This window comes from Plasmodium malariae, assembly GCF_900090045.1.
Source record: "Plasmodium malariae genome assembly, chromosome: 11".
Lineage (NCBI taxonomy): Eukaryota > Apicomplexa > Aconoidasida > Haemosporida > Plasmodiidae > Plasmodium > Plasmodium malariae.
In genome coordinates this window covers 1,569,513-1,593,473 of record NC_041785.1, presented here as the reverse complement: position 1 = coordinate 1,593,473, position 23,961 = coordinate 1,569,513, and the positions used below count along the sequence as shown (strand labels likewise).

General features: G+C 27.9%; 7 protein-coding genes across 7 annotated transcripts; 4 read left to right on the top strand and 3 right to left on the bottom strand.

The window, feature by feature from the left end:
* Window positions 1-1,274: 1,274 nt before the first annotated feature.
* On the bottom strand, window positions 1,275-3,934 carry PmUG01_11041400 (tRNA modifying enzyme, putative; the record flags this gene model as incomplete). The annotated part of the gene is given in 2 exon segments (XM_029006075.1): window positions 1,275-3,230; window positions 3,245-3,934. The coding sequence occupies 2 exon segments, from the start codon at window positions 3,932-3,934 to the stop codon at window positions 1,275-1,277; spliced, it is 2,646 nt and encodes an 881-aa protein (XP_028862601.1).
* Window positions 3,935-5,848: 1,914 nt separating this feature from the next.
* On the top strand, window positions 5,849-9,564 carry PmUG01_11041300 (vacuolar transporter chaperone, putative; the record flags this gene model as incomplete). The annotated part of the gene is made up of 4 exons (XM_029006074.1): window positions 5,849-5,944; window positions 6,176-6,224; window positions 6,516-8,817; window positions 9,438-9,564. 4 exons carry the CDS (start codon window positions 5,849-5,851, stop codon window positions 9,562-9,564), a joined length of 2,574 nt encoding a protein of 857 aa, XP_028862600.1.
* A 503-nt stretch (window positions 9,565-10,067) lies between these two features.
* PmUG01_11041200 (conserved Plasmodium protein, unknown function) lies at window positions 10,068-10,442 on the top strand (the record flags this gene model as incomplete). The annotated part of the gene is made up of 1 exon (XM_029006073.1): window positions 10,068-10,442. One exon carries the CDS (start codon window positions 10,068-10,070, stop codon window positions 10,440-10,442), a length of 375 nt encoding a protein of 124 aa, XP_028862599.1.
* A 783-nt stretch (window positions 10,443-11,225) lies between these two features.
* Window positions 11,226-12,587, bottom strand: PmUG01_11041100 (RNA methyltransferase, putative; the record flags this gene model as incomplete). Its single annotated transcript, XM_029006072.1, has 1 exon — window positions 11,226-12,587. One exon carries the CDS (start codon window positions 12,585-12,587, stop codon window positions 11,226-11,228), a length of 1,362 nt encoding a protein of 453 aa, XP_028862598.1.
* A 1,162-nt stretch (window positions 12,588-13,749) lies between these two features.
* On the top strand, window positions 13,750-14,485 carry QCR9 (cytochrome b-c1 complex subunit 9, putative; the record flags this gene model as incomplete). The annotated part of the gene is made up of 4 exons (XM_029006071.1): window position 13,750; window positions 13,878-13,995; window positions 14,138-14,261; window positions 14,441-14,485. Coding segments are annotated over 4 exons (288 nt in total).
* Window positions 14,486-15,369: 884 nt separating this feature from the next.
* On the bottom strand, window positions 15,370-16,395 carry PmUG01_11040900 (conserved Plasmodium protein, unknown function; the record flags this gene model as incomplete). The annotated part of the gene is made up of 1 exon (XM_029006070.1): window positions 15,370-16,395. A coding segment is annotated over one exon (1,026 nt), but the record flags the coding sequence as incomplete, so codon positions are not given.
* A 2,897-nt stretch (window positions 16,396-19,292) lies between these two features.
* On the top strand, window positions 19,293-23,597 carry PmUG01_11040800 (leucine--tRNA ligase, putative; the record flags this gene model as incomplete). The annotated part of the gene is made up of 1 exon (XM_029006069.1): window positions 19,293-23,597. The coding sequence occupies one exon, from the start codon at window positions 19,293-19,295 to the stop codon at window positions 23,595-23,597; it is 4,305 nt and encodes a 1,434-aa protein (XP_028862595.1).
* Window positions 23,598-23,961: the final 364 nt, after the last annotated feature.

Genomic DNA, 23,961 nt, shown 5'->3' with positions numbered 1-23,961 from the left:
ATTTTTTTTCTTTTTTCATAATACATAGTAATATTTGCCTACGTGGTAAGAATGAAGTGCACTTTTTCCTCAAAGGTCACATGAATATATTTTTCCAGTGCAATCTATTTCACCTGAACATGTTCATACATTAAAAAAAAAAAAAAAAACACACACATGCAAACATGCGAACATGCAAACATACAAACATGAGAACATACATATATTTATAAATGCACCAACTTACATACAGAAAGTAGACTGAAGCTAATGCGGCGTTTCCCTTATGCTTGATCACTGGGCATATATGCACATAAGCAAGCTCAAAAAATTTGTATTTAGTGGGTTTGTTTGTTTTCGTTTACTCTTATTTATTTCTTATAAATGTCCTTCACCTTTTATTTGTGCACTTATGATAAATACAAAACATTTTGTTAAGCCAGAATATAACATAAAAAAAAATGATATAAATAAAGGATAAAACAAAAAAAGTAAAAAAATAAAGAAGGTACTACACTTATAGACCAAATTTTGTGTCCAAAAAAAAAAAAAAAAAAATGAATTAGACTTTTATGTTTCATTTATTTTCTTCGTCTTAAAAATAATATATATATATATATATATATATATATAAAACTGTCATAACAATCTTATTTTTTTTTGTAATTAATAAAATGTCTAATAAAAACAAAAGTTTATCAACAAATATTTATTTAAAAAGGGGTTAAGAAAAAAAAAAAAAAAGTATTAAACGTAATGTTAAGAGCAAGGTAAAATATGATAGGACATGTCGCATAAAATGGCATATAAAACTGGCACAAACAAAGATGCTTAAAAAGTAGTACCATCGTGTTTTCATAACAACAAAGGGTAAGACAGTAGGTTTGATTTCAAAAAAAAAAAAAAAAAAAAAAGTGAAAATTACATAAATACAGCATATTATTGTAAATATTAGGAAGGAAAAAGTAAGGAGAAAAAAAAAAAAAAAACAGACTGAATGATTCATAAATAAAAGTTCAAATTAATACATAACTGAGTGCCCGCAAAAAATGCATACACAAACATGTAATCAGAGATGTTTGTATTAAACTAAAATTTATGGGAAAGGAGCAAAAACACAAATACGTAGAAATCTAATAAGTCAGAGAATAGCACACACGTATGGGTGTAACTGTCACATATACAGGTACACACGCTCAGGTACAGATAAAAAGGAGCACGAAGCAACAAAAGCTTCTACGGAATAACCCATCTGGGGCGAGGTGCACAAGGCCGAAATGCTGCTCCCTTGTATATCATACTAACTGTGCAACTACATGCCATTTGTGCGTTGAAACAATTTTGCAAGAAGTGAAATGACCTAATAAATGAATATTTTGATTTTCTTTATTTGATAGCAATACCTTGACATACTGTTTTGTATGTCCTATTATATGCTCACTTTTAGATGACAGTTCAGTAAACAAAACATTTTGTATAGTCCCTTGTAAGAAATCATAATTATTCTTATAAGAAAGAAAAACATCAGTTACTTCTCTAGATCTATTTTTAACAATTTTTGTATTAATTTTTTTCATATTATATGCTACAGTACCTTTCCTAGGATAAAACTGTGAGATGTTTAAAATAGGAAATTTATATTTTTTAATTAAATGAATAGTTTCATTATGATCATCTACAGTCTCATAAGGAAATCCACATATAATATCTGTTGAGATAGTTATATTAGGTACATGTTTGCGTAAATTTTCTACTACATATATGAAATCTTCAATATTATACTCCCTGTTCATATTTTTTAAAACATTATTACTAGCACTTTGAACAGGAATATGAATAAATTCATACATATTTTTATGTTTTAATAAATTACATATATCTTTAACATGTTTTAAAATATAAGGCGGGTTAGTCATACCCAGTCGTATCATTACATCTCCATGTTCAACGCACTCTAAAATTTGTTTTAACAAAATGGCAATATTTAGGTCTAGGTCTATACCGTATGCACCTGTGTCTTCCGACGTTAACCATATTTCTTTTATATTTTCTTCACTACATACATATTTTATTCTATTAACAATATCACTTATATTGTAACTAACTAAATCTCCTCTTGCAAATTTTGTTTTACAATATGTGCAATTTCCTAAACACCCATTATTAATATTTATTATTTCAATATATTTATTTTTTCTTATCTTAGGAAGATTTAATGAAGTCATTTTTTTCGATTGTTTCAAATATTTGACATGATAACCTTTAATTACATTCTCTACAACATCCACTATCTTGTCAATATTATTAACGCCAACTAGCGAAATGTTTTCAAATATCTCCATGTCTTTTTCGGCCTGCGGAACGCATCCACACACGATTATTTTAATATCTCTCCAGGGTGAGCAGTTTTGTGCTATCTCGTTATTGTTCCGCTTATTAGCGGTATGCCGCTTATCAATCAGCTTGTTTTCTTTTTCACCTTCCACCAATAAACTAATTCCACACATGTTAGTGTCTTCCTTCCTCTCTTCATTTTTTCCAAACAGTTTATTTCCTCTATCATGGCAAATTAAATCATTTGCTTTGTCTGTGTCCTCCTTTTTCATAGTACATAAACATTCTTCCTTGTTGATTTTCTCAGTATATATGCCATCATTCTTTTCACCTCCACAAGTGCTCCTCATTTTTTCACTTTCACCTTTCTTATCATCCGAAATTTTGTCAAAATTTGAAACACCCAAAAAGTTGGAAAATTCAGGAAAATCGGATAACCCCGAGGATGAGGTCGACAAGTATTCTAAATGTCCTTCACTTCCATACTTCAATTCGTCTATTTTTTTTTTTTTTTTTTTTTGTTCTTTTTGTTCTCCTTTTTGTTCTCCTTTTTGTGTTCCTTGTTGCTTTTTTTTGTGCGCTTTTTGTTTGTTTACACTCCCCATATTGGTATCACTACTATTCAACCTGTTTAACTTATTTACATAATTAATAATCGTTTTCATACTTTCTTCACTTGGGTTCTTCACTGTGCAACTATTGATGATACAAATATTGCAGTCCTCAATATTTTTAACAAACTGAAAACCGTAATTACTTAATAGCCCCATCATAAATTCCGAATCCGAACTGTTATGAGCGCATCCAAACGATTTAAAATATATTTTATAATTTTCTGGAAGTATCACCCTGCTCTCGTTAAAAGGGGTGGAAATGTTTAACGGGTTGGACGTGTCATCTTCCCCTTTATCATCTTCTACGTTTTTTTTTTTTTTTTTTTTTTTTTCCTCTCCCTATATTCTTCTTCCTCTTTCTCTTCATCGTATTTCCCCACTATACATCTATTTTCCCTTGAGTCCTCTCCCTTTTCATGTCTTCTAAAATTTGTACCGCTCTTCCTATTACTACGACGACTACTACTGCTATTACTGCCACTATTACTGCCGTTATTACCGCAGTTATTACGCATGCTTTTTTTTTTTTTTTTTATTTGAACCACATTAAAACTTCTTCTATCGTTTATATTACTAATATCCTCTACGTCTGTCAGTGTACTTCCATCATCCTCTGAAAAACATCTCTTATTCGTGCTTATGTCGTTGTTATCCAAACCATCATCATGTAAAATGTTCTTATCTAAACTGTTCCCACTTAAATCTTTTAGCACTATTTTTCCATCATTAATAATATTATGTTCACCTATAAAATTAGATTCATTGTCTGTACTTACAATAGATGTACTTTCATTTAAAATAACATTTTCACTACAGGTAGACTTTCCATCGTTCTTCTCATTGTTTACAAGCAAAGTTCTTTCAGTCGATCCGTCCTTCTTCCCATTGTTTAAAAATAAAATACATTTTAACATGTACATGAGCTTCCCCCTTTTATGTACATAAAGGTAGTACGTGCCCGAAGCGGCAAGACAGAAACAACTAATAATTTTTATTTTATTGTTCATTTTGTTGATAAAAAAAGAAGTGGGGACAGAGAGTTATAATATAATTTATACAACATGAGAAGAAGGAAAAGAAATTAAATATAAAATGGTAATTGAAGAAAAAAAAAAAAAAAAAAAAAAAATTCATATCAACTTCCTATTAGTCATGTGTCGGGAAATGGTTGCATTTTTCGACATTTTCTATATGACTTCAAAATAAAAGTCTTTTTTTTTTTTTTTTTTTTTTTGTGCAGCCTTTGCAGATTTTGCGTTTTACTACTTCGTGCCTTTTGTTCCTTATTATCCCTTGTCCTATCACTTTGTTTATTTCTTCGTTAGCTTTTACTACTTATGTCCTTAAAATTTATCCTATTAGGGTTTCCACTCCTAGCTATATTATATCCTCTATTTTTCTTTTTCGTAATTTATATAATACTATGTATATACATGTCATTTAAAAAAAAAAGGAGTGTTAAGTATACCCATGGTGTTTTTATTTTGTTTGACCAAAATTTTGAAAAAGGTTTTCAAAAATTTGTAAAATACGTTAGGTGAAGAAATGTATACCTATATACTTACTAACGTGTATACATATGTACTAACGTGTATACATATGTACTTACTACGTGTATACATATGTACTTACTAATGTGTACATTTATGCACTTACTAACTTGTATATTTATGTACATATATGCATATTCCTGTCATATGTGGGGAAAAAACCGTTAAAGGAGTAACAAATTTATATGATTGTAAGCTTGTGAATATATACATATATTAATATGTAAACAGATATACCATATTATGTACATACTTTATAAGCATTTTTTCCCTTTTGTTCAAAAACTTATTTTTCCTGCTCCTTCACATTTAGCAAAAAAAAAAAAAAAAAAGAGTTCAATATAATATAAGTGGTAAAATAAATTAAAAAAAAAATATTGACAAATTTTTAAATGAATTTCATATTTTTAAGAACAATGGGATGTATTGTATGTGTTTTGGTAAATAAGCAGTGCATCATATATATTCTGTATTATGCCTTAATGCGAAAGGAAACATACATATATATAAGTACATATGTATATATATAAGTACATATGTATATCTATAAGTACATATGTATATATATAAGTACATATGTATATATATAAATACATACATACATACATAAGAGTACTTGGAGCAAACACAATGACCAATACGCATGAAGAACTATTTTTTAATGTTGTAAATTTTTTAATATCACTCCAGGTATTATACATTTGATACTTGAACCGGTTCAACAAAAAAAAAAAAAAAAAAAAAAAAAAAAAAGGTAGCTACTATATCTCACGGTTCTTAGAACAAAATGCACAGAAGAATATGTAAAAATTAAAAATTAAAAAAAAAAAAAAAAAAAAAAGAGTAATAAGATCGTACTCCATTCAAATATATATTTAAAAATAATTCATTATTTCAATTTTTTATAAAATTTAAAAAGTTGATTTTGTTGTAATTAAAAAGAAATATATAAGTTACAATAAGGAGCCAATAAGGAATTATACACACATTTGTATGGTAGTTAGTACTACTAGATTATGTGAATATATAAAGAGAAAAAAAAAAAAAAAATAAAAAAAAAAAATACAACTTGAACATATTTTTGTTGTTACTATTCACGTTACGGTAAATTTAACATTTTGATAAAGTAGGGTTTTTCTTCAACGTTTTTGAGTGCATAAGAATTGTATGAGTGTATGTGTATGCTTGCGAGGGTGTGTGTATATATGTATATACATACGTACCGAAGTGTGAGCCACATATATATTAATATATGTGAGCATTCCCCTTGTACGTATGTTCATATTTTTTTTGTCGAAGCAAAAACAGGAGAGACTGATAAATATACTTTTATTTGCCCAAAGAAGAATAAGCACTTATCCAAACTGAAAAATGGAGGACATACCAAATCACTACAGGAAGTATTACGTGTCGTACAAAAAAATAAGGAGAAAAATATTGAAGATGGGAAAAAAGTACAAAAAGAAGGTACACCCTAAAAAAAGAAAAATGTATACGTATATATATATAATATATATATGAGCACATACGCATATTTTTCTTTTCTATTTTTTTTTTTTTTTTTGAGCCGTTTTTGAATAATGTATCCTTTTCATATTTCCCCGTGTGTCTTAACTGCTGTAATGTGACGTGTTTGAATTCCTTTAAAATGTGTATATTTCCTACTATTCATATTTTTTTTTTTTTTTTTTATTGCAGCTAGAAAAAGGCCTATTACAGAATGCCGCTAAAAAGGTGGATAAGCAAGGTTAATTTAAAAAAAAAAAAATAATAAAAAAAATGATAAGTCGTATATAATTAAGTTGGCTTAATCTGTTTTTCTTGTTCGAGTAGACTCTTCTATCTGGGAAAACCCAGTCCCCGCGCTCTCGTGCAGATGTGTACATCTGTGTACATAAATACGAGCAGGCCCGCATACATCTACGCACATGCACATGCACACATACATACATACATACACACTTACGTACACACCACTTATACATGCACATATCTCCCATTAACGCGTGGGCTCCTTTTTCCGCTTCTCCAAACGCAGGTATAAAAATGCTGCCACCATTTTTGTACAATGATATCATTAGTCAAGAAATAAAGAAGATAAACACATTTGCAGAAAATAAATATAGAGATATACTTGACAAGTTAATTAGTATGTATAATAAAATAAAATCCATAGAGGGTAGCATAAATAATGTGGAAAATGGTGAAATAGAAAAAGAACTCGATTTAATAGGATGTGAAATAATACATTTGGATTTTTATGTTCATAAAAATAGTAAAATTGTAATGAAGTTAGGTTTTTTCTTTGATAAAATAATGAATATATCAATAAACCAATGGCTCTTACTAAGTTTGATTAAAGAGAAATTCTGTAACATAAACATTGATAACTTAATAGTATATTTGTCTTATTTATATACCTTACTTCGTTCATTAAATGAACATAGTATAAAAGAAATAAATAATACTACATGGAAACCGCCAGATACGTTTGAACGTATTTCCACAAAATTTTTAATAAAATATGATAACATCGTTTATACAAAAGTAAAAATTGTGAAGCATCTACCTTACCTAATATTTGGCCTCAGTAACGAGGATCTCGATGCCCATTTTAGGTGTTTAATGAAAAGTCAAAAATATGAGTCATGTGAAGTGGGTAGTTCAAGGGAAGCATCTAACGTGGCTGCTAGTGTAGCTGCTAGTGTAGCTGCTAATGTAGCTGCTAATGTAGCTTCTAATGTAGCTTCTAATGTAGCTTCTAATGTAGCTGCTAATGTAGCTGCTAATGTAGCTTCTAATGTAGCTTCTAATGTAGCTGCTAATGTAGCTGCTAATGTAGCTTCTAATGTAGCTTCTAATGTAGCTTCTAATGTAGCTTCTAATGTAGCTGCTAATGTAGCGGCTAATGTAGCTTCTAATGTAGCTGCTAATGTAGCGGCTAATGTAGCTGCAAATGTAACTCCGAACATAACTTCTAACATAACTGCTAACGGCACCCCGAGAGGAGAGACGGATGGGGAGGAAGAGAATATTAAATTGCTGAACGAGTCACAGCAAATAACTTCTGTCTATTTTGACAACAAAGAGGCCACATGCTATTCTAAAAGAATTCTTAGGTATGAGAACGCTCAGCTTATTCGATTCCGATGGTATAACGATAATGAGGAAGACCCTGACAAAGTGATATTCATTGAAAGAAAAACGCACCACGAGGAATGGACTGGTGAGGCCTCGACAAAGGAAAGGTTTGAGCTTGAACAGAAATATGTGTTAAAGTTTATGACGGGTAAGTTAAATGTTAAAGATTTTTTCCTGAACAGGTTGAGCAAAAGGAAGCGGCAGTTACTGGGTAGAAGCACGAATGGGGGTGACGAGATAAAGGATGGTGGAGGTACAAACGACGCAGAAGCAGTTGTAGCATTAGAGAAAAAAATAAAGAAAAACATAAAACTGGGAAAGGAAATACAGAAAATGATAATACAATACGAACTGGAACCAGTAATAAGGACGTCTTATTTGAGATCTGCTTTTCAGCTGAGCAATGATAATTCTGTTCGAATATCCATAGACACTAATGTGTCTATGTTAAATGAGTACGTTGAAAGAAGAGAGCATTGGTGTAGATTAGCTGAAGAGGCCTTAGGAAAAAATGAAATAATTAGACTAAACTATGGTATTATAGAAGTGAAATTAAAAGCAGAAAAGATGCCTGAATGGATTAATAATATATTAAATAGTAATGAATCTATTAATGCATATAAGTATTCGAAATATCAAACAGCTATGGCTCTATTACACTCAGAAAAAATTAAGTATATACCTATATGGATACACAGAAATATACATGAAAAATTTAACTCAACAAATAACTCATCAGAATTTACGTTAAAACGTTCAAGTGGTTATAATATGCAAAACACACATCTAGATTCTGTATATACAAAAGAAATAAATAAAAATCGATATTATAAAAAAAATTTTGTATCAAATGAGTATAACAGTATTTTTGATTATTCAAGTTATAACTCTTTACACAAGGGGGATTTAAGAGAAAAAACATTTTCATGGATAAATCAGAAATATAATAAAAATTTTAAAACATTTGAAAAAATTAATTTACTCAAAATTGATCCAAAAATTAATTTTGCTGCTGAAAGGACATTCTTACATTATACTCTTGTGTCTGTTTATATTACCCTGTTGGCACTATTTTTAGAGAAGTACAAAAATGAAAATAAAAACCTTGACATTGTTATTATTTTGCTACTAGCCACTTCGCTCACATCCCTACTGTCTTCCTACTTCTTCTTTTTAAAGCGAATAGAGATCATTCAAAAGTATGATTACTTGAAAGAAAATCGCGCTAAAATGTGATAAATTGACAACTGAGTGTGGTTGATGTGCATTTGCATATTCTTCTATTTAGAAATATAACCAACAGCATAGAATATAGGGCCCCGTGGCACCGTTTAAAAATGAGAGCATTGAAAAAACGATATTATAGTATCATATATATGCATACGAATATTTCTACGTATATTTGCACTGTTTGAGGATATTTTTTTCATAAATATGTTTTCTGGCGTGAAATAATGGCTACACATTAAAAGGGGAATTCAACGTGTTGTTTTTGCACCTTTTCCAAATTTATTATTTTATTTCATTTTATTTAATTTATTTTAATTTTATTTGACATAATTTTATTCAATTTTATTTAATTTTATTTCATTCTATTCAATTTTATTCAATTTTACTTAATTTTATTCAATTTTATTCAATTTTACTTAATTTTAATCAATTTTATTTCATTTTATTCAATTTTATTCAATTTTATTTCATTTTATTCAATTTTATTCAATTTTATTTAATTTTACTTAATTTTATTCAATTTTATATAATTTTACTTAATTTTATTTTATTTGACAATTTTAATTTTTTTTTTTTTTTTTTTTTGTAGGCGAAAAACGAGGGAACCCCTTCTGGCACGTCTACGATTTGACAGTTTTTATAGCCCCTTAATTTTTTTGTTACTTCTCTTTTTTTCAATTATATTGTCAATATATTTTAATTTTAACATTAAATAGAGGAAAGCTCCTTGAGTGTATTTTTATTTTATTTTATTTTTTTTTTTTTTCTTTAATTTTCGCTTTATATTAAATGTCCTTTTAAGAAAATACACATGTTGGCATTCTTACTACGTGATATTTTCCTTTTTCTTTCTTTTTTTTCCATTTTCAATCCTTTTTTCACACGTATTGTTAAAAGCAAAAATGCGTAAAAATGAAATTTTGTATTAATTCTTTTACAAACATTATGAGGAATAGGTAAAAAAAAGTTTTTCTTCCTTTTTCCCCGTCCGTGCTTTAATTTTTTGAAGGAAAAAAAAAATTTGAAAAGTTAATTATCATTGAAAGGAAAGGATTAAAAAGGGCGCTATTAAGAAGTTAAAATTTAAGAAAAAAAAAAAAAAACTATAACAGGATATATATCAAAATAAATGAATGTGTGTACAAATAAACGAAAAAGATACATGCGAAATGAAACATATACTGTACAAGTGAAAAATTAAGCAAGGAGTTGAAAAAATATGATAAAACTACTTTACAGGAAATCAAATGGAATAAGGAAAAATAAATTGTCATTTCGTAAGTTCTTTACAACAGAAAAAAGCCAAAATTGTGAAATTGAAAATTTTCTTAACGATTTAAAAACAGATGAAGGAAAAAGCTGGGAATATTATATCAAAGGAATAAACCCAGATTATGAACCTAGAAAGGATATGTACAATTTTTTAATAAGCAAAAAGATAAACGTTCATAGAATGACTGTATACGAAGTTGAATGTTTTACCAAATGGTTACTCATGAGGAAAATATATGGAAATAAATTCCCAAGGTTTCCTTACGAAATAACTTTTGAGGATAAAATTGAAGAATTAAAAGAAAAGTATCCTTTACAATAATACTTAAGTTTCTTCATAAAAACTGAAAACAGATTAACTAACTATTCACATGTGCAGTGGTGCTTTTATATGAAATGCAGAGATAAATGTAAACTAATTCGAAAACGGTATCATTCGTTAAAAATAGGGACAATATGCTGCACATATTTTAAAGCAATTTTTTTTTTTTATTTTATTTTTTTATATTTTCTATTTTGTTATATTTTTTATTTTATCATATTTTTTATTTTATTATATTTTTTATTGTATTATATTTTTTATTGTATTATATTTTTTATTTTATATTTTTTTATTTTATTATATTTTTTATTGTATTATATTTTTTATTGTATTATATTTTTTATTGTATTATATTTTTTATTTTACTATATTTTTTATTTTACTATATTTTTTATTTTATTTTTTTTTTTTTTTCTTTACATAATTAAATAACGAAAAACGGGTTGAACTGACATACTGGTCTATATCAAAATAAAACAAAAAAGTAAGACACAAAATTGAAGTATTAATTAATAAAGCGTAACAAACATAAAATTTATTTATGATGAAGCAGTTTAAACATATTCTGCATTTTTTTAGCATAGTCCAAAGTATAGACATATATATATATATATATATATATATATATATATATATATATACGTTAAAATATTTGCTTAAAAGCAGAAGAGACAAAAACATTAAAATATTAGCGGTAACAGCTATTTATGTGAAGGACTTCGGTACATCGGAAGTTTATTTTTATTAGGGAAAAAAAAAAAAAAAATTGCATTCCTTAAGGTGCTACAAGGGCTGCATATCATTTAAAGAATTTTTCTTTTTTGACACGTATCTCTGTGTCCTATATATAAACACACCGTCCTCATCAATGATATTTCTTGTATCATTATATGACATATAATATTTACTTTTATATTTTATTTTCTTAAGTAGTAAAGTTAGATAAATATTTTGAAACTTATTTTTTTCATCTGTGTTAAAAGAATGTATGATTTTTAAAAGGGAATCAATAATATTTGTATTTTCCTTCACCATATAATCCTTTTCATAATTATTCGAAATATCTTCCATCATTTCAGTATTTTCCTGATCATGTATAAAATTGTTTATGGAATTTATTAACTGTTCAGGTAAAAATGTTTCCTTTTTTAATATACTTTTAATTTCGTTGATCATTTCTGTTTTATTTTGAAAAGTGCCGTTAGTTTGTATATTATACGTATTGCGTGTATTATGTGTATTACTCGTATTATGTATATTATGCACGTTATGTGTATTTCCCTTTTTGTTCTTGTCCAATATGATCGAATTATCTTTCCTTACATCGCGAATATTTCTAGAAGATCTTCTCATTTTTTTCCCACTCGGTCGAATGGATATATTTTCTGTTAATAAAAGTAACTGACCGATAATAATTAACAAAGCTGTTTCACATTTTAAAATTCTTTCAGTTATATTAAGAAAATGAAATTGCAATTTATTTATCAAATAAATTTCAAGCTCGGAAAAACCTCTTTCACATCCGAGCATTAAAAGAATTTTCCCTCTTTCTTTATTTAATATACAATACTCAACTAAGTTGGTATCTTTTATTTTTATATCTGTGTGTGCACACAGTTTTATAGTATTTTCATCGCTATATTTCTGAATGTTCATAAAAAAGGAGCTGAACGAGTAATGTATATAAATTTCAGGAAATTGTGTACACATGGCTTGTTCCAGTCCTAACTGAAGTGCATATTTTATTTCTTCATTTTTTAAAATTTTACTTGATTCATAAGACTTATTTGAATACTCGGAAAATACAATAATGATCCTTTTAACACCAACTGACGATAATTGTTGTAACGATTTGCTTAAAACTTTTGGTCTAGGTATACATATAGCTATATCAACAGGAATAAATTTATCTTCCGATTTTTCCAAATGTATAGGTGTTAACAATTTTATAACATAAAAATTTTTATTTTCTTCTATGATAACTCCTTCCCCCTTGCCTTTATTAATCACCCCGACTTTTACCGTCTGATTTACCTTTACCTTTAAAATATTTTTTAAATGGTTCGTTTGTCTATTGTCTGTTTTGAAAAAAAAATCGTCCTTATGCTTATAAATACTCTTTATACTGATTAATATTAAATTCATTATTTTCCCTTCGTTTTAAAGAGCCAAGTCACATTTAAATGGTAAGGAATATATAAATGTAAAAATGTTTATATGCACATATGTACATATGTATTTATGGAAGTATGTGGGTATATATCTATATATATGTACGTATATAAGTATGTGTATATGTTTATATATATATCTATAAATATGTACGTATGTAAGTATGTGTATATGTTTGTATATATCTATATATGTATCCACATTCAATTGTACATTTGCACGTTTGAATACCCACTATAGTGGCGATTACCTGGAGCAAATATATAAAAACATTTCCACCTTTCACGTTTCTTAAAACTGACAAAAAATAAATGATAAGCGCTTCAGTAGAAATTAACATATAGTTACATTATTCTTAGGAGCAACAATGCGCAGTGAACATTCTTTACAACAAATATGGAATATTTAAAAGGTAAATAAATACGAGTTAAAGGGAGGAAAGAAAGAGGTTAAAATAAAAGGCAAAAAGTAAAGCTCAAAAAATTAAATAGTAATTGTTCAGAAATAAAAAAGGAATAAACATAAATAAATCCATTAAAAAAAAATTTTTGACAAAATGTAAAAGTTCTCTAAAAATCTTGAAGCAAACTTTCACTAAGAACAGTAACTCCAAATACATGTACATATACATTATGTTTCAAAAAAAAAAAAAAAAAAAAAAAAAAAAAATATATATATATGTATATATGTATATATGTATACATATAAACGCATACAAATATATGTATATATGTCCAGCATTACTCGACACTAAAATGCTTACAAATAAGTGTGTTAATACCTTACCAAAAAAGTGTTAAAAAATACAAGCAAAAAAAAAAAAATAATAATAATAAAAATACAGACTGAAAAAGAGATTTCAAAAATACAGAGGATTATAAAAAGATAAATTTCTAAATATTTCCATTGACACTTTTTCATTCCTATAGTAAAGAAGAAACTGTTAACTGTTCTCAGTTTTAATTTATTTTTTTAATTTTTTTCTCATCAAAATAGAACTGCTTTTGTAAAAGTATATCAGGAATACAAAATTATAACTACATATTTATTGCATTAGATTAATTTTGACTTCGTAAAAGTAAATTTTATATTATATATATATACATATATATATATATATGTGTTAAATATTAGCAGTGTAAAATATGAAATTGCGTATGAACAATCTATTTTTTTTTTGTTTTTTCTGCCATACTTTCCATTTCCTTTTCATTTCCATATTGAAAATAAACATATGACTCTCATATTATCTTCACCTTTCAGTGGTTTTTGGAAGTCCATTCAGTGACACTTACCCCTCTTTTATATGGAAATCACTTGGGAAGAGTAGAAAAGGAAAGGATATTTTCAATCCCTTTTTCGTTGCATTGAATAAAACGAAGTAAGCATCCCCGTGGAAGGAGGTGTATATATGTATGTGTGAGAGAAACCGATTAATAGTTTTACGAAGCAGTGAAGCTACTTATATATATATATATTTATTTATATACATATATTTGCATGTACACTTGTTTTTCCATAAGAATTTATGATCACATATTGAAGCATAACAGTCGCTACTGGCTTTTTGTTGTAACGGGGGGATGTGTTACATCCTATTTTTGGGGAATCTGGTTTAATAATATATGGAAGAAAATAAATAAAGGGGTATGCAAAAATATATGTTACGTTCTACATGTTAAACAATGCGCATGGAATGGTTTATATATATCCTGTATGCCATCCTACGCATATATGTACATAGGTGTACCTGTACTTACATATACCCATACGTACATATATATATGCATAATTACGTCCATGTTAATGTATCCCTTTTTTGTTAGAAACTGTACATCGACTGTCCTTACACGTACCCGGAGGAGGACTAAAGCAAAAAGAAAAATTACACATTCTAGATATTAAATACAATTCGAATGTATGATTGAACTGATAACAATTTAATTAATTAAAATTGAGATTAACCACTGCTTTAAAAAATATTAGTGTCCATTTTTTTTTTTTTTTTTTTTTATAAGCCCCCCCCCCCACCTTCTCTCTATAGAAGATACATTTTTAATACTTTAATATGTTTCTTTATTTTATTTTTTTTGTAAAAGATGTTTTTTATTATTTTAACTCCATTCAACTTTTATAAATACCATGATTTAGCAGAAACGTTATACAGTGTAGTAAAGTTAATATGTATATTTGTTCATACACTTATACATATATATATATATATATGTACTTGTGTCAATATGGAATATTTAAAAATGGCTTATTTATAAGTAACAAACGATTTCCATTTATCGTATGTTTTGTTACTATGTAAAGTGAACTACATTATTACAATATACATTTACCAAAAAAAAAAAAAAAAAAAAAAGAATTACCTAATCTAAACGCTGTTAAATTTTTTTTTTTTTTTTTTTTTTTTTGGAAATTTCAAAGTATACAAAGGAAAAGGAATTTTGTTCATTTATTTGTTCACTTATTTGTTTATTAGTTCATTTAATTATTTATATGCTTATATATTTACTTTATTAATTAATGTTAAATTGGAAGCAAATCTAAGATTTTTTCGTCATGTTGAGAAAAAAAAAAAAAAAAATATAAAAATAGTTAAGGCGTGAACATGTGGTTGTATCTTTAGTAGAACGAACAAGTACCCAATCATAATATGCACATTAATAAGGGTGGAAGTTCATATGTCCATACACATATAGGTGTACGCTTTACTTATAATTCGCTATACCGTGTGCGCTTTTTCAAATTAAATCTTGCTTTCGTACATTAGTAAATGCTGTAATTCCTTGTATGAGAAAAACAAATGTACAGAGGATAACAAAATATAAAAATAAAACTTTTGCTTTATGTATTTCATTGCACGTGAAAAAAGAAGAGCTGTTAGTAAGTCCACGAGGGACGAGAGTAAGTCAACTATTACACTAACTTCTCCTATGAAGAATGTTTTCCTTGGCATATAATTTGCATGATTTTCTGGTATACGATGGTTATCAGCATGACAATCATCATGACTATCAGTAGGATCACCTCGAAGGTTTACACTGTTGTTGTTGCCCACTTCTATCTCATCATTATATACATCCTCCTTTCCTGAAGAAATATTATTCGTAAACGCATCGCATACGTTATTAATAGCATTCGTATGATCCTTCAACTTTTTTTCATCTCTGTGTTTATTATCACTTAAATGCACATCCTGACCATTCTCATTTGCACCGTCTGTTATTAATCCAAAGGTTTTTTGTTGATAATTTCTATCTGAACAACTAGACAGAATTTGCCATAGATGAACGTTTGTAATTGGTCTGATGGACGTGTATGTAAGCATACTCAAGCTTTTTAAAATGGAGGAAGCAGAATAAAGCATGCAGTAAAAATAAGGATTATTTGAAAAATCATAGGTAAATAATATATCTATATATATACTAATAATATAAAACATGGTTGATAAATAGCGACATGATTTTATGTTTTTGTCAATGAGATGACTTAACTTATATAACCAACATATTCTTAATATTTTTATTAAAATTTCATTATTCAATAATAGCTGTGTTAATAATATATTATTTATATTCTTTCTATACAAATGAATTCTTGCGCTTAACGAAAAGGCACTACTTAACGAAACACATATACGTGATAACGATCGATAAAAAAAATAATTTTTAAATTGCGCATTTTCTAATGGTGCTAATATATTTTTTAAAAAGCGAGGATACAAGTAAACCTTTAAAGATCTTTTATTTTTTTTTCTGTACACGTTATAATGCTACTTAAAAATATGGGGGGGAAAAAAAAAAAAAAAAATATTTATGATAGCCATTACTAAATTTAAGTCATTCATTAATGGGGAACACGATGAAGAAACACGGGGTATCATTAAGAGTGTAAAATGGTTAGGAAGAGTGCACAGAGTATACATTTGCTTATGTACACACATATACGTATGCATATACACATGGGAGGAAGTGCGTACATCACGCCGCATGAATTACGGATCCAATCACTAATATGCACTTTTGCATGAACTATTTCTATTGTTCAGTTTTTCAACTGTTCAGTTTTTCAACTGTTCAACTGTTCAGCTGCTCAACTGTTCAGCTTCTCAACTGTTCAGCTGCTCAACTGCTCAACTGTTCAGCTTCTCAACTGTTCAACTGTTCAACTGCTCAACTGTTCAACTGTTCAACTGCTCAACTGTTCAACTGCTCAACTGTTCATTTGTTTTATTTCATTTTTTTAACATTACACATTTAACAGACAGTAAGTTCAAAGACTTGACACATGCCCTTTTGATCATAAAGGTGAATGACAAGAGAGGCAACCATATGATCATAACGTGAAGGAGCAAATTTTTCATTTTCTATTTATTTGAAGATATATGATATAAAGGAGCCATAACGGTAGAAAATATGCAAACATCGACGCGGACAGAGAAACGAATAAAGATTTAAATAAAAAGGGAACAAATGAAAAGCTTTATAATTAACATATTTTTATAACTTGCACAAGTTACATTATTTTTAATTCAACTTGGCATTTTTTGCAAACTTTAAAAAAAATAAAAAAGAAAAATAATAAAAAAGGGAAATAATAAGAAATAAAAAGGAAAAAATACAGAATAAAAAATAAACAACGTGCTTATCACAAACAAACGCAATGTCAACTGGACGTTGATACTGTTCAATGTAAAGGTTCGTACTGCATCAAACGAAAAAGAGAAGGAAAAGAATTTAATTTTTAAATAGGGCTATATAAAAAAATAAAAAAAAAAAAAAAAAAATTTTCCTGTTGAAAAATATGTATAATATTTGTAAACATTTATGTATCGATATAAATATATGCTTACAAACAAACCAACAAAACAGAGAAACAAGCATAGCATGAAAACAAACAAAAGTAAAAAAAAAAAAAAAAAAGGCGAAAAATAGAAGAAAAACGATTATAATACACATTCAAAAAAGAGTAAACTTATTGCCAATACTCAAGCGTATATTATATATATTTGCAGAAAAATAATAGAGAAACATTAAAAAGGTGTACACAATTTTTCCCATTATAGCATAATAATATCATTATATATATACATATGAATATATAGCAATATCATTCAAATAAAAAAGTATAAATGAACAGAATAAAAAGAATAAAAGAATAAAGGAAAAAACAAATACTAATAATAAAGAAACAAAACATACTAGAAAAATTAAATAAAAATATCAGAAAATTTTATACAAATAAAAACAAAAAAAATAAAGAGTACCATATTGTATTGTAATGTAGTTTAATATAATGGAAGCTTAGAAATACAAAGTACTTAAGAATAAATAATATAGAGTTTTGCAATTATAAAGATAAAGAAAAATTGTACTACATCGTATATTTATGTACTGGCTTAAGCTTCCTTTAATTTATGAATCAAAAAAAAAAGCCTAACACATACAACGCAAAATCATTTAAGTATTAATGTATACTTACGTATTATGTACTTATGTATGTATATTCATAGATAATAATACTCGTATCTCGTAAATATTTATTTTAATACTTACAATTAAAGATGACTAAAAATAAGAGAACACACAAGGTTCATTTTTTCTTTTTAATTTTATAAATATTAACATCTTATTGTACTACTCTTTTGAATAATCATTTCTCAAATAATAAAGTGCTTTTATTTTAAATCCCTTGCCAATGGTTTACCTTTTTCTTTTTCTTTTTCTTTTTCTTTTTCTTTTCTTTTTTTTTTTTTTTTCTTTTTCTTCTCTCCTTTTTTTTTATTTGTTCTCACCATTTCATTAAATTTTATTTAAAAAATTTTCACATTTTAAATATCTTTTCTTTTTTCTTTCTTTTTTTTTTTTTTTTTTATTTTATTTTTTCCTTTTTATTTTGTAATTTATAATTTATAATTTGTAATTTTTATACTTTTTAATTTTTATATTTTTGTACTTTATAATTTTTCCATATTTATATTTTTTAACTATTCCACATGCATACCTTTTAATCTTTACATTTTTATATTTATATATTTCATTATTTTTTCATTTTTACATGAATAATCTTCTACAACAAGCAGTATATTTTGAAGGCAGAGAAAGCTTCATGCTATGTAGTACGTGTGCGTATTACATGTATGTATGTATATACACATATATATGTATTTATTTTGTATATATTACATTAATGTACGTGTACGATCTTACATACATCCGTACGCCCGCACGTTTATGTATATGCACCCTCCCCCTTCCCTCGTATGCATAATGTACTGATATATTTATGTAAATATATTTTGAATGTACCATTCATGTTCATTCAATATTTGTTTTTCCTTATGTTATAGTTAGAACGTATACTTGTGTATGTATTTGTAAATATCTAAAATTTGTGTTCTTAATAAGAAGCCGCTAATACTGTTCTAGGTATGTTGCCACTCGTTATCAGGTGCGTGTAAGTACATGTACATGCGCACATATATATATATATGTATTTAAACGAAGCGCGAATTATATGTACCACTCCCCGCACGCATTTATAAGTGCATATATATATACACATATATATACATATACTCCACCCATACGTGTAGTTGCATATGCAAATACGTACATATTATATACGTATGCATATATACACACGTGTTGGTACACTCCAAACATAAATATGGCTCGTCGTACAAACCTGTTAAATATTGAAAAGAATATTCAAAATTTATGGAAGGAACATAACATATGTGAAAGAGAATTTGTTGATAAGAATGAATCAAGATTTACAGGTAATTTCCCATATCCATATATGAATGGATTATTACATATTGGCCATGCATTTACATTAAGTAAATTAGAATTTTTGGTTAGATATAAAAATATGATATGTGATAATGTGTTGTTACCTTTCTCTTTTCATTGTACCGGTACACCAATTGTTGTATGTGCGGACAAATTGAAAAATGAGTTAAAGAACAAAACGTTAAAAAATAAACTCGAAGGAAAATATGAACATCAAGTAGCAAATAATGCATTGGAAAATAGGGAAGATGAAGGGATAGTAAATGGAGAACAGGAGGTAGAAAAAGGTACTGCTATGACGAACACTAAGCATACCACTACGAATAATACCAAGGATAACACGACGAATAGTACTAAGGATAACACGACGAATAGTACTAAGGATAACACGACGAATAGTACTAAGGATAACACGACGAATAGTACTAAGGATAACACTATGAACGGTAGTAAAAACATCGATGCAACTATCTTTAGGTCTAATAAGAGCAAAGCACAGTCGAAAGGATCCAAACAAAATACACAGTATGAGATTATGAAACAAATGAATATAGGAGATGACGAAATTCATTTATTTCAAAATCCAGAATATTGGTGTTATTATTTCTCATCTAAAGCAAAGGAGCATTTAAATTCATTTGGTTTATATTGTGATTGGAGGAGGTCTTTTATTACTACTAATATGAATCAGTATTATGATAAATTTGTAAACTGGCAGTTTAATACATTATATAAGAAAAATTTAATATATTATGGAAGCAGAATTACAATCTTTAGTAGAGTCAATAATCAAGCATGTGCAGATCATGAGAGATCAGAAGGAGAAGGGGTCAAATGTCAAGAGTATACACTCATAAAAATATATGTACATGATTATAAAGAGTTTTATACTATTTTTACTAATACTTGTAGGACCGCATCCAGTTCAACAACAACTGCTACTGCGGCTTCCACGGCTACTATGAAGGGAGTGAGTTTCTCTCCATCGGAGGAGGACCGGCATTTGAAAAATGAAATATTTAATGAAGATTTTTTTAAAAAAAAAAAAATCATTTTGTTAGGAAGCACGTTAAAACCAGAAACAGCCTATGGTCAGAATTATACTTTTGTAAATCCTAACGATTATTACTATGTTACCTTAGGATTTGACAAGCAAGTATTGCATTATGGAGATAAAAACTATGTTAATAACATTTTGACAAAGGAAGATATTTTGGAAAAGTGCGAAAATATATACATTTGTTCGGAAAATAGTTTGTACAATATGGCATATCAGGGCATAATTCCTCTTCTCATGCGGATGGACAAATCTAATTGGGGGGGAAGTGCAGACGGGAAAACGGCTACTAGCAGTGATTGCAGCAGTGTTGGAGTGAATAGTAGTGGAGCAAGTGCGAACAATAAACTGGACAACATCAACGACCTGAGGGATGTTTTAGTTTTGTGTAAGATAAAGGGAGAATCTCTGATTGGGTTGAGGACATACACAAATTTGTCGAAGATAAAAAATTTATATATTTTACCAATGACTACTATTAAAATGAATGTTTCTACAGCGATAGTTCCTTGTGTGTCAAGTGACAGTACAGATGACTATGCATGTTTAGAAGAGATAAGAAAAAAAAAAAATTTTTATTGTGAGAAATACAATTTAAAGGAAGAGTATTTGAACAATGAAAGTCATTCGTGTATTGAATTGCCAGAAATTGGGACCAATAGTGGTAAGTATTATTATGATAATGAAAAAATTGTATCAAGTAAAGATGCAAAATTACAAAAAATTAAAGAAGTTTTATATAAAAAACAGTATTTTGAAGGCACGATGACTGTAGAGCCATATGTAGGTATGAAAACATTTAATTGTAGAAAATTAGCAAAACAATATATTATTAAAAATAATGAAGGATTTTTATATAACGAACCAGAAGTGCTTGTTATAGATAGGAATAATGTCAAGTGCATTGCAGCTTTGTGTAATCAATGGTATATTAATTATGGGAATTTAGAATTCAAAAAGGATGTTTTAATACAGTTAAAGAAGACAAATTTTCAAACATACAATGATGTTTTGTATAAACAATTACAGCATGTAATCTTTTGGCTCGATGATTGGTCATGTAGTAGGGCATACGGGTTAGGAACATACATGCCGGATTTCAACTCGTTGGCGTGTAAAGGAGGGGAGGGAGGAAATCCCGTGGAAGAGAAAAACATTTCGAGTAGTAGTACAGATGATAAATATATGCAAAGTAAGGAAGTGGCACAAGAGGGACAAAAGGAACAAATTGAGGAGAAGGAGATGCAGATTCGAACAGAGAAGGAACTAATTGAAAGCCTGTCCGATTCCACCATATACATGGCTTACTATACGATCAGTCATTTTCTTCAGGGTAGTGTAGATGGAAAGGATCGTGGACTTCTAAACATCGAGGTGAATGATTTAAACGACGAATTCTTTGATTACGTATTTGATATAAGTGATGATACAAGTAAGATAAGTAAAAATATTACAACTGATAAATTGAAAAAGATAAGAAGAGAGTTTCAATATTGGTATCCATTTGATGTGAGAATATCAGGGAAAGATTTAATTTTTAATCATTTAACTATGGCCTTATTTAACCATGTAGCTATATGGGGTAAAAAAATATATAAAAAAAATAAAGAATGTCATATGGAGGAAAAGAGTATACTAGATAAACAGAATGAAATATTAAATGAGATAGATCAATTAGATTTAAATAATTATGAAACAATAAAATATTTTCCAAAATCTTTTTTTTGTAATGGACATGTATTAGTAAATAAAGAAAAAATGTCTAAGAGTAAAGGAAATTTTATTACTATAGAAGAGAGTATAGGTTTGTATACAAGTGATGGTACAAGAATTGCTTTAGCAGATGCAGGGGATTCTATAGAAGATGCGAATTTTAATACAGACACAGCAAATAGTGCTATTATGAAATTATATAACTTGATAAACTTTTGTATTGAAACAAAGAATAATGTGTACATATTTAGATGTGGTGAAAAAACGTTCAATGATCGTATTTTTGAAAATGAAATAAATTATTTAACGAATAAATGTAAAGAGTCTTATGAAAAATTACTATTTAGAGATGTACTCAAATATGGATTTTATGACATGCTATTAAAGAGAGATACATATCGAATAATGTGCGATAAAATACACATGCACAAAGATACTGTTAATTTTTTTATTGAAAGGATTTGTATTATTATAAATCCTATTATTCCACATATTACTGAACATATATGGACTTATATTTTAAAAAAAGAAAAATTTTTAATAAATCAGAAATGGCCACCAACAGAACATACCAATTTTTCAATAGTTATGCACAAGCAATATAATAATTTACTAAATGTCGTGGAAATATTTCGTAAATCATATGACAAAGTTATTAATAAAAATAATAAACAGAAAACGAAAAGCGATACGAGCGAAGTCAACCAGGGGAAGAAGAGCACAATGAGTGTTTCAAAGAGTAGCGTTCCGAATAATAGTATGATCAAATCGAATGAAACCAATGAAGTGAATAACCATAAGCAGCAACCAGAGGGGCAATGTAAAGAAATGATCAACAAAAATGGCATTCAAAAAGGAGGCGTGGACCATGTTAATAATGTTAACGTAAATCCGTGTGTTAGCGGAAATACAAATGTAAGCAATAACGACATTTGTAAAAACTATGAAGAGGAAAATTACAAAGATGATGAAGAAGAAGGAATGAAATTTAAAGCTATAGTTTATGTTGCAAGGGAATATAATGATACTCAAAAAAAAATTATCGACATTTTAAATAGTATTATAAATAATAGTGAAGACAAGAAGTTACCATCAAATTATATTAATCTTCTAGTACAAAATCCATATGTTAATAATTTACCAAAAAATGAAAAAAAAGAAATACTCAGCTTTGCTACATTCCTAGTTAAAGATAATGTTACCCTAAATAATAATCAGTACGAATTAACTCTACCATATGATGAAATACAATTAATAAAAAATAATGTAGATTTTATGAAAAGGAGTTTGAATTTAGGAGATATACAAGTATTGGAAAATACTAAAAAATGTGAAATTGACAATACGGATATATATAAATTATCCAATCCTGGAAACCCATCCATTTTTATGTATAACGTGGAATCGTAGCAAATGACACAGCGGGAGGGATCCGTAGACATAGATAGTATTTTGCAAAATCGATGTAAAAATATGTAGTGCATTATGATGTGCATGCATAGGCACACACTTGTTAAAATGCTTATACATATATGTGAATATATAGATTCATGTATAAATACAGGTAATGTATGTATCGTATGGGTGGTCGCTGAACTGACGTTGCAAAAAGCCGCGTTCTCCGGTAGAATATATTATGTACTCATCACATAAGGAACGACTGCAATTTTATTCTCTGTTCAGTCTTACGTATTTTTAATTTTACACCTTTTCATTATCTTTTTCATTTTCTGGTATAATTTCTGTTATAGTTTCTGTTTCATTTTCTATTTAT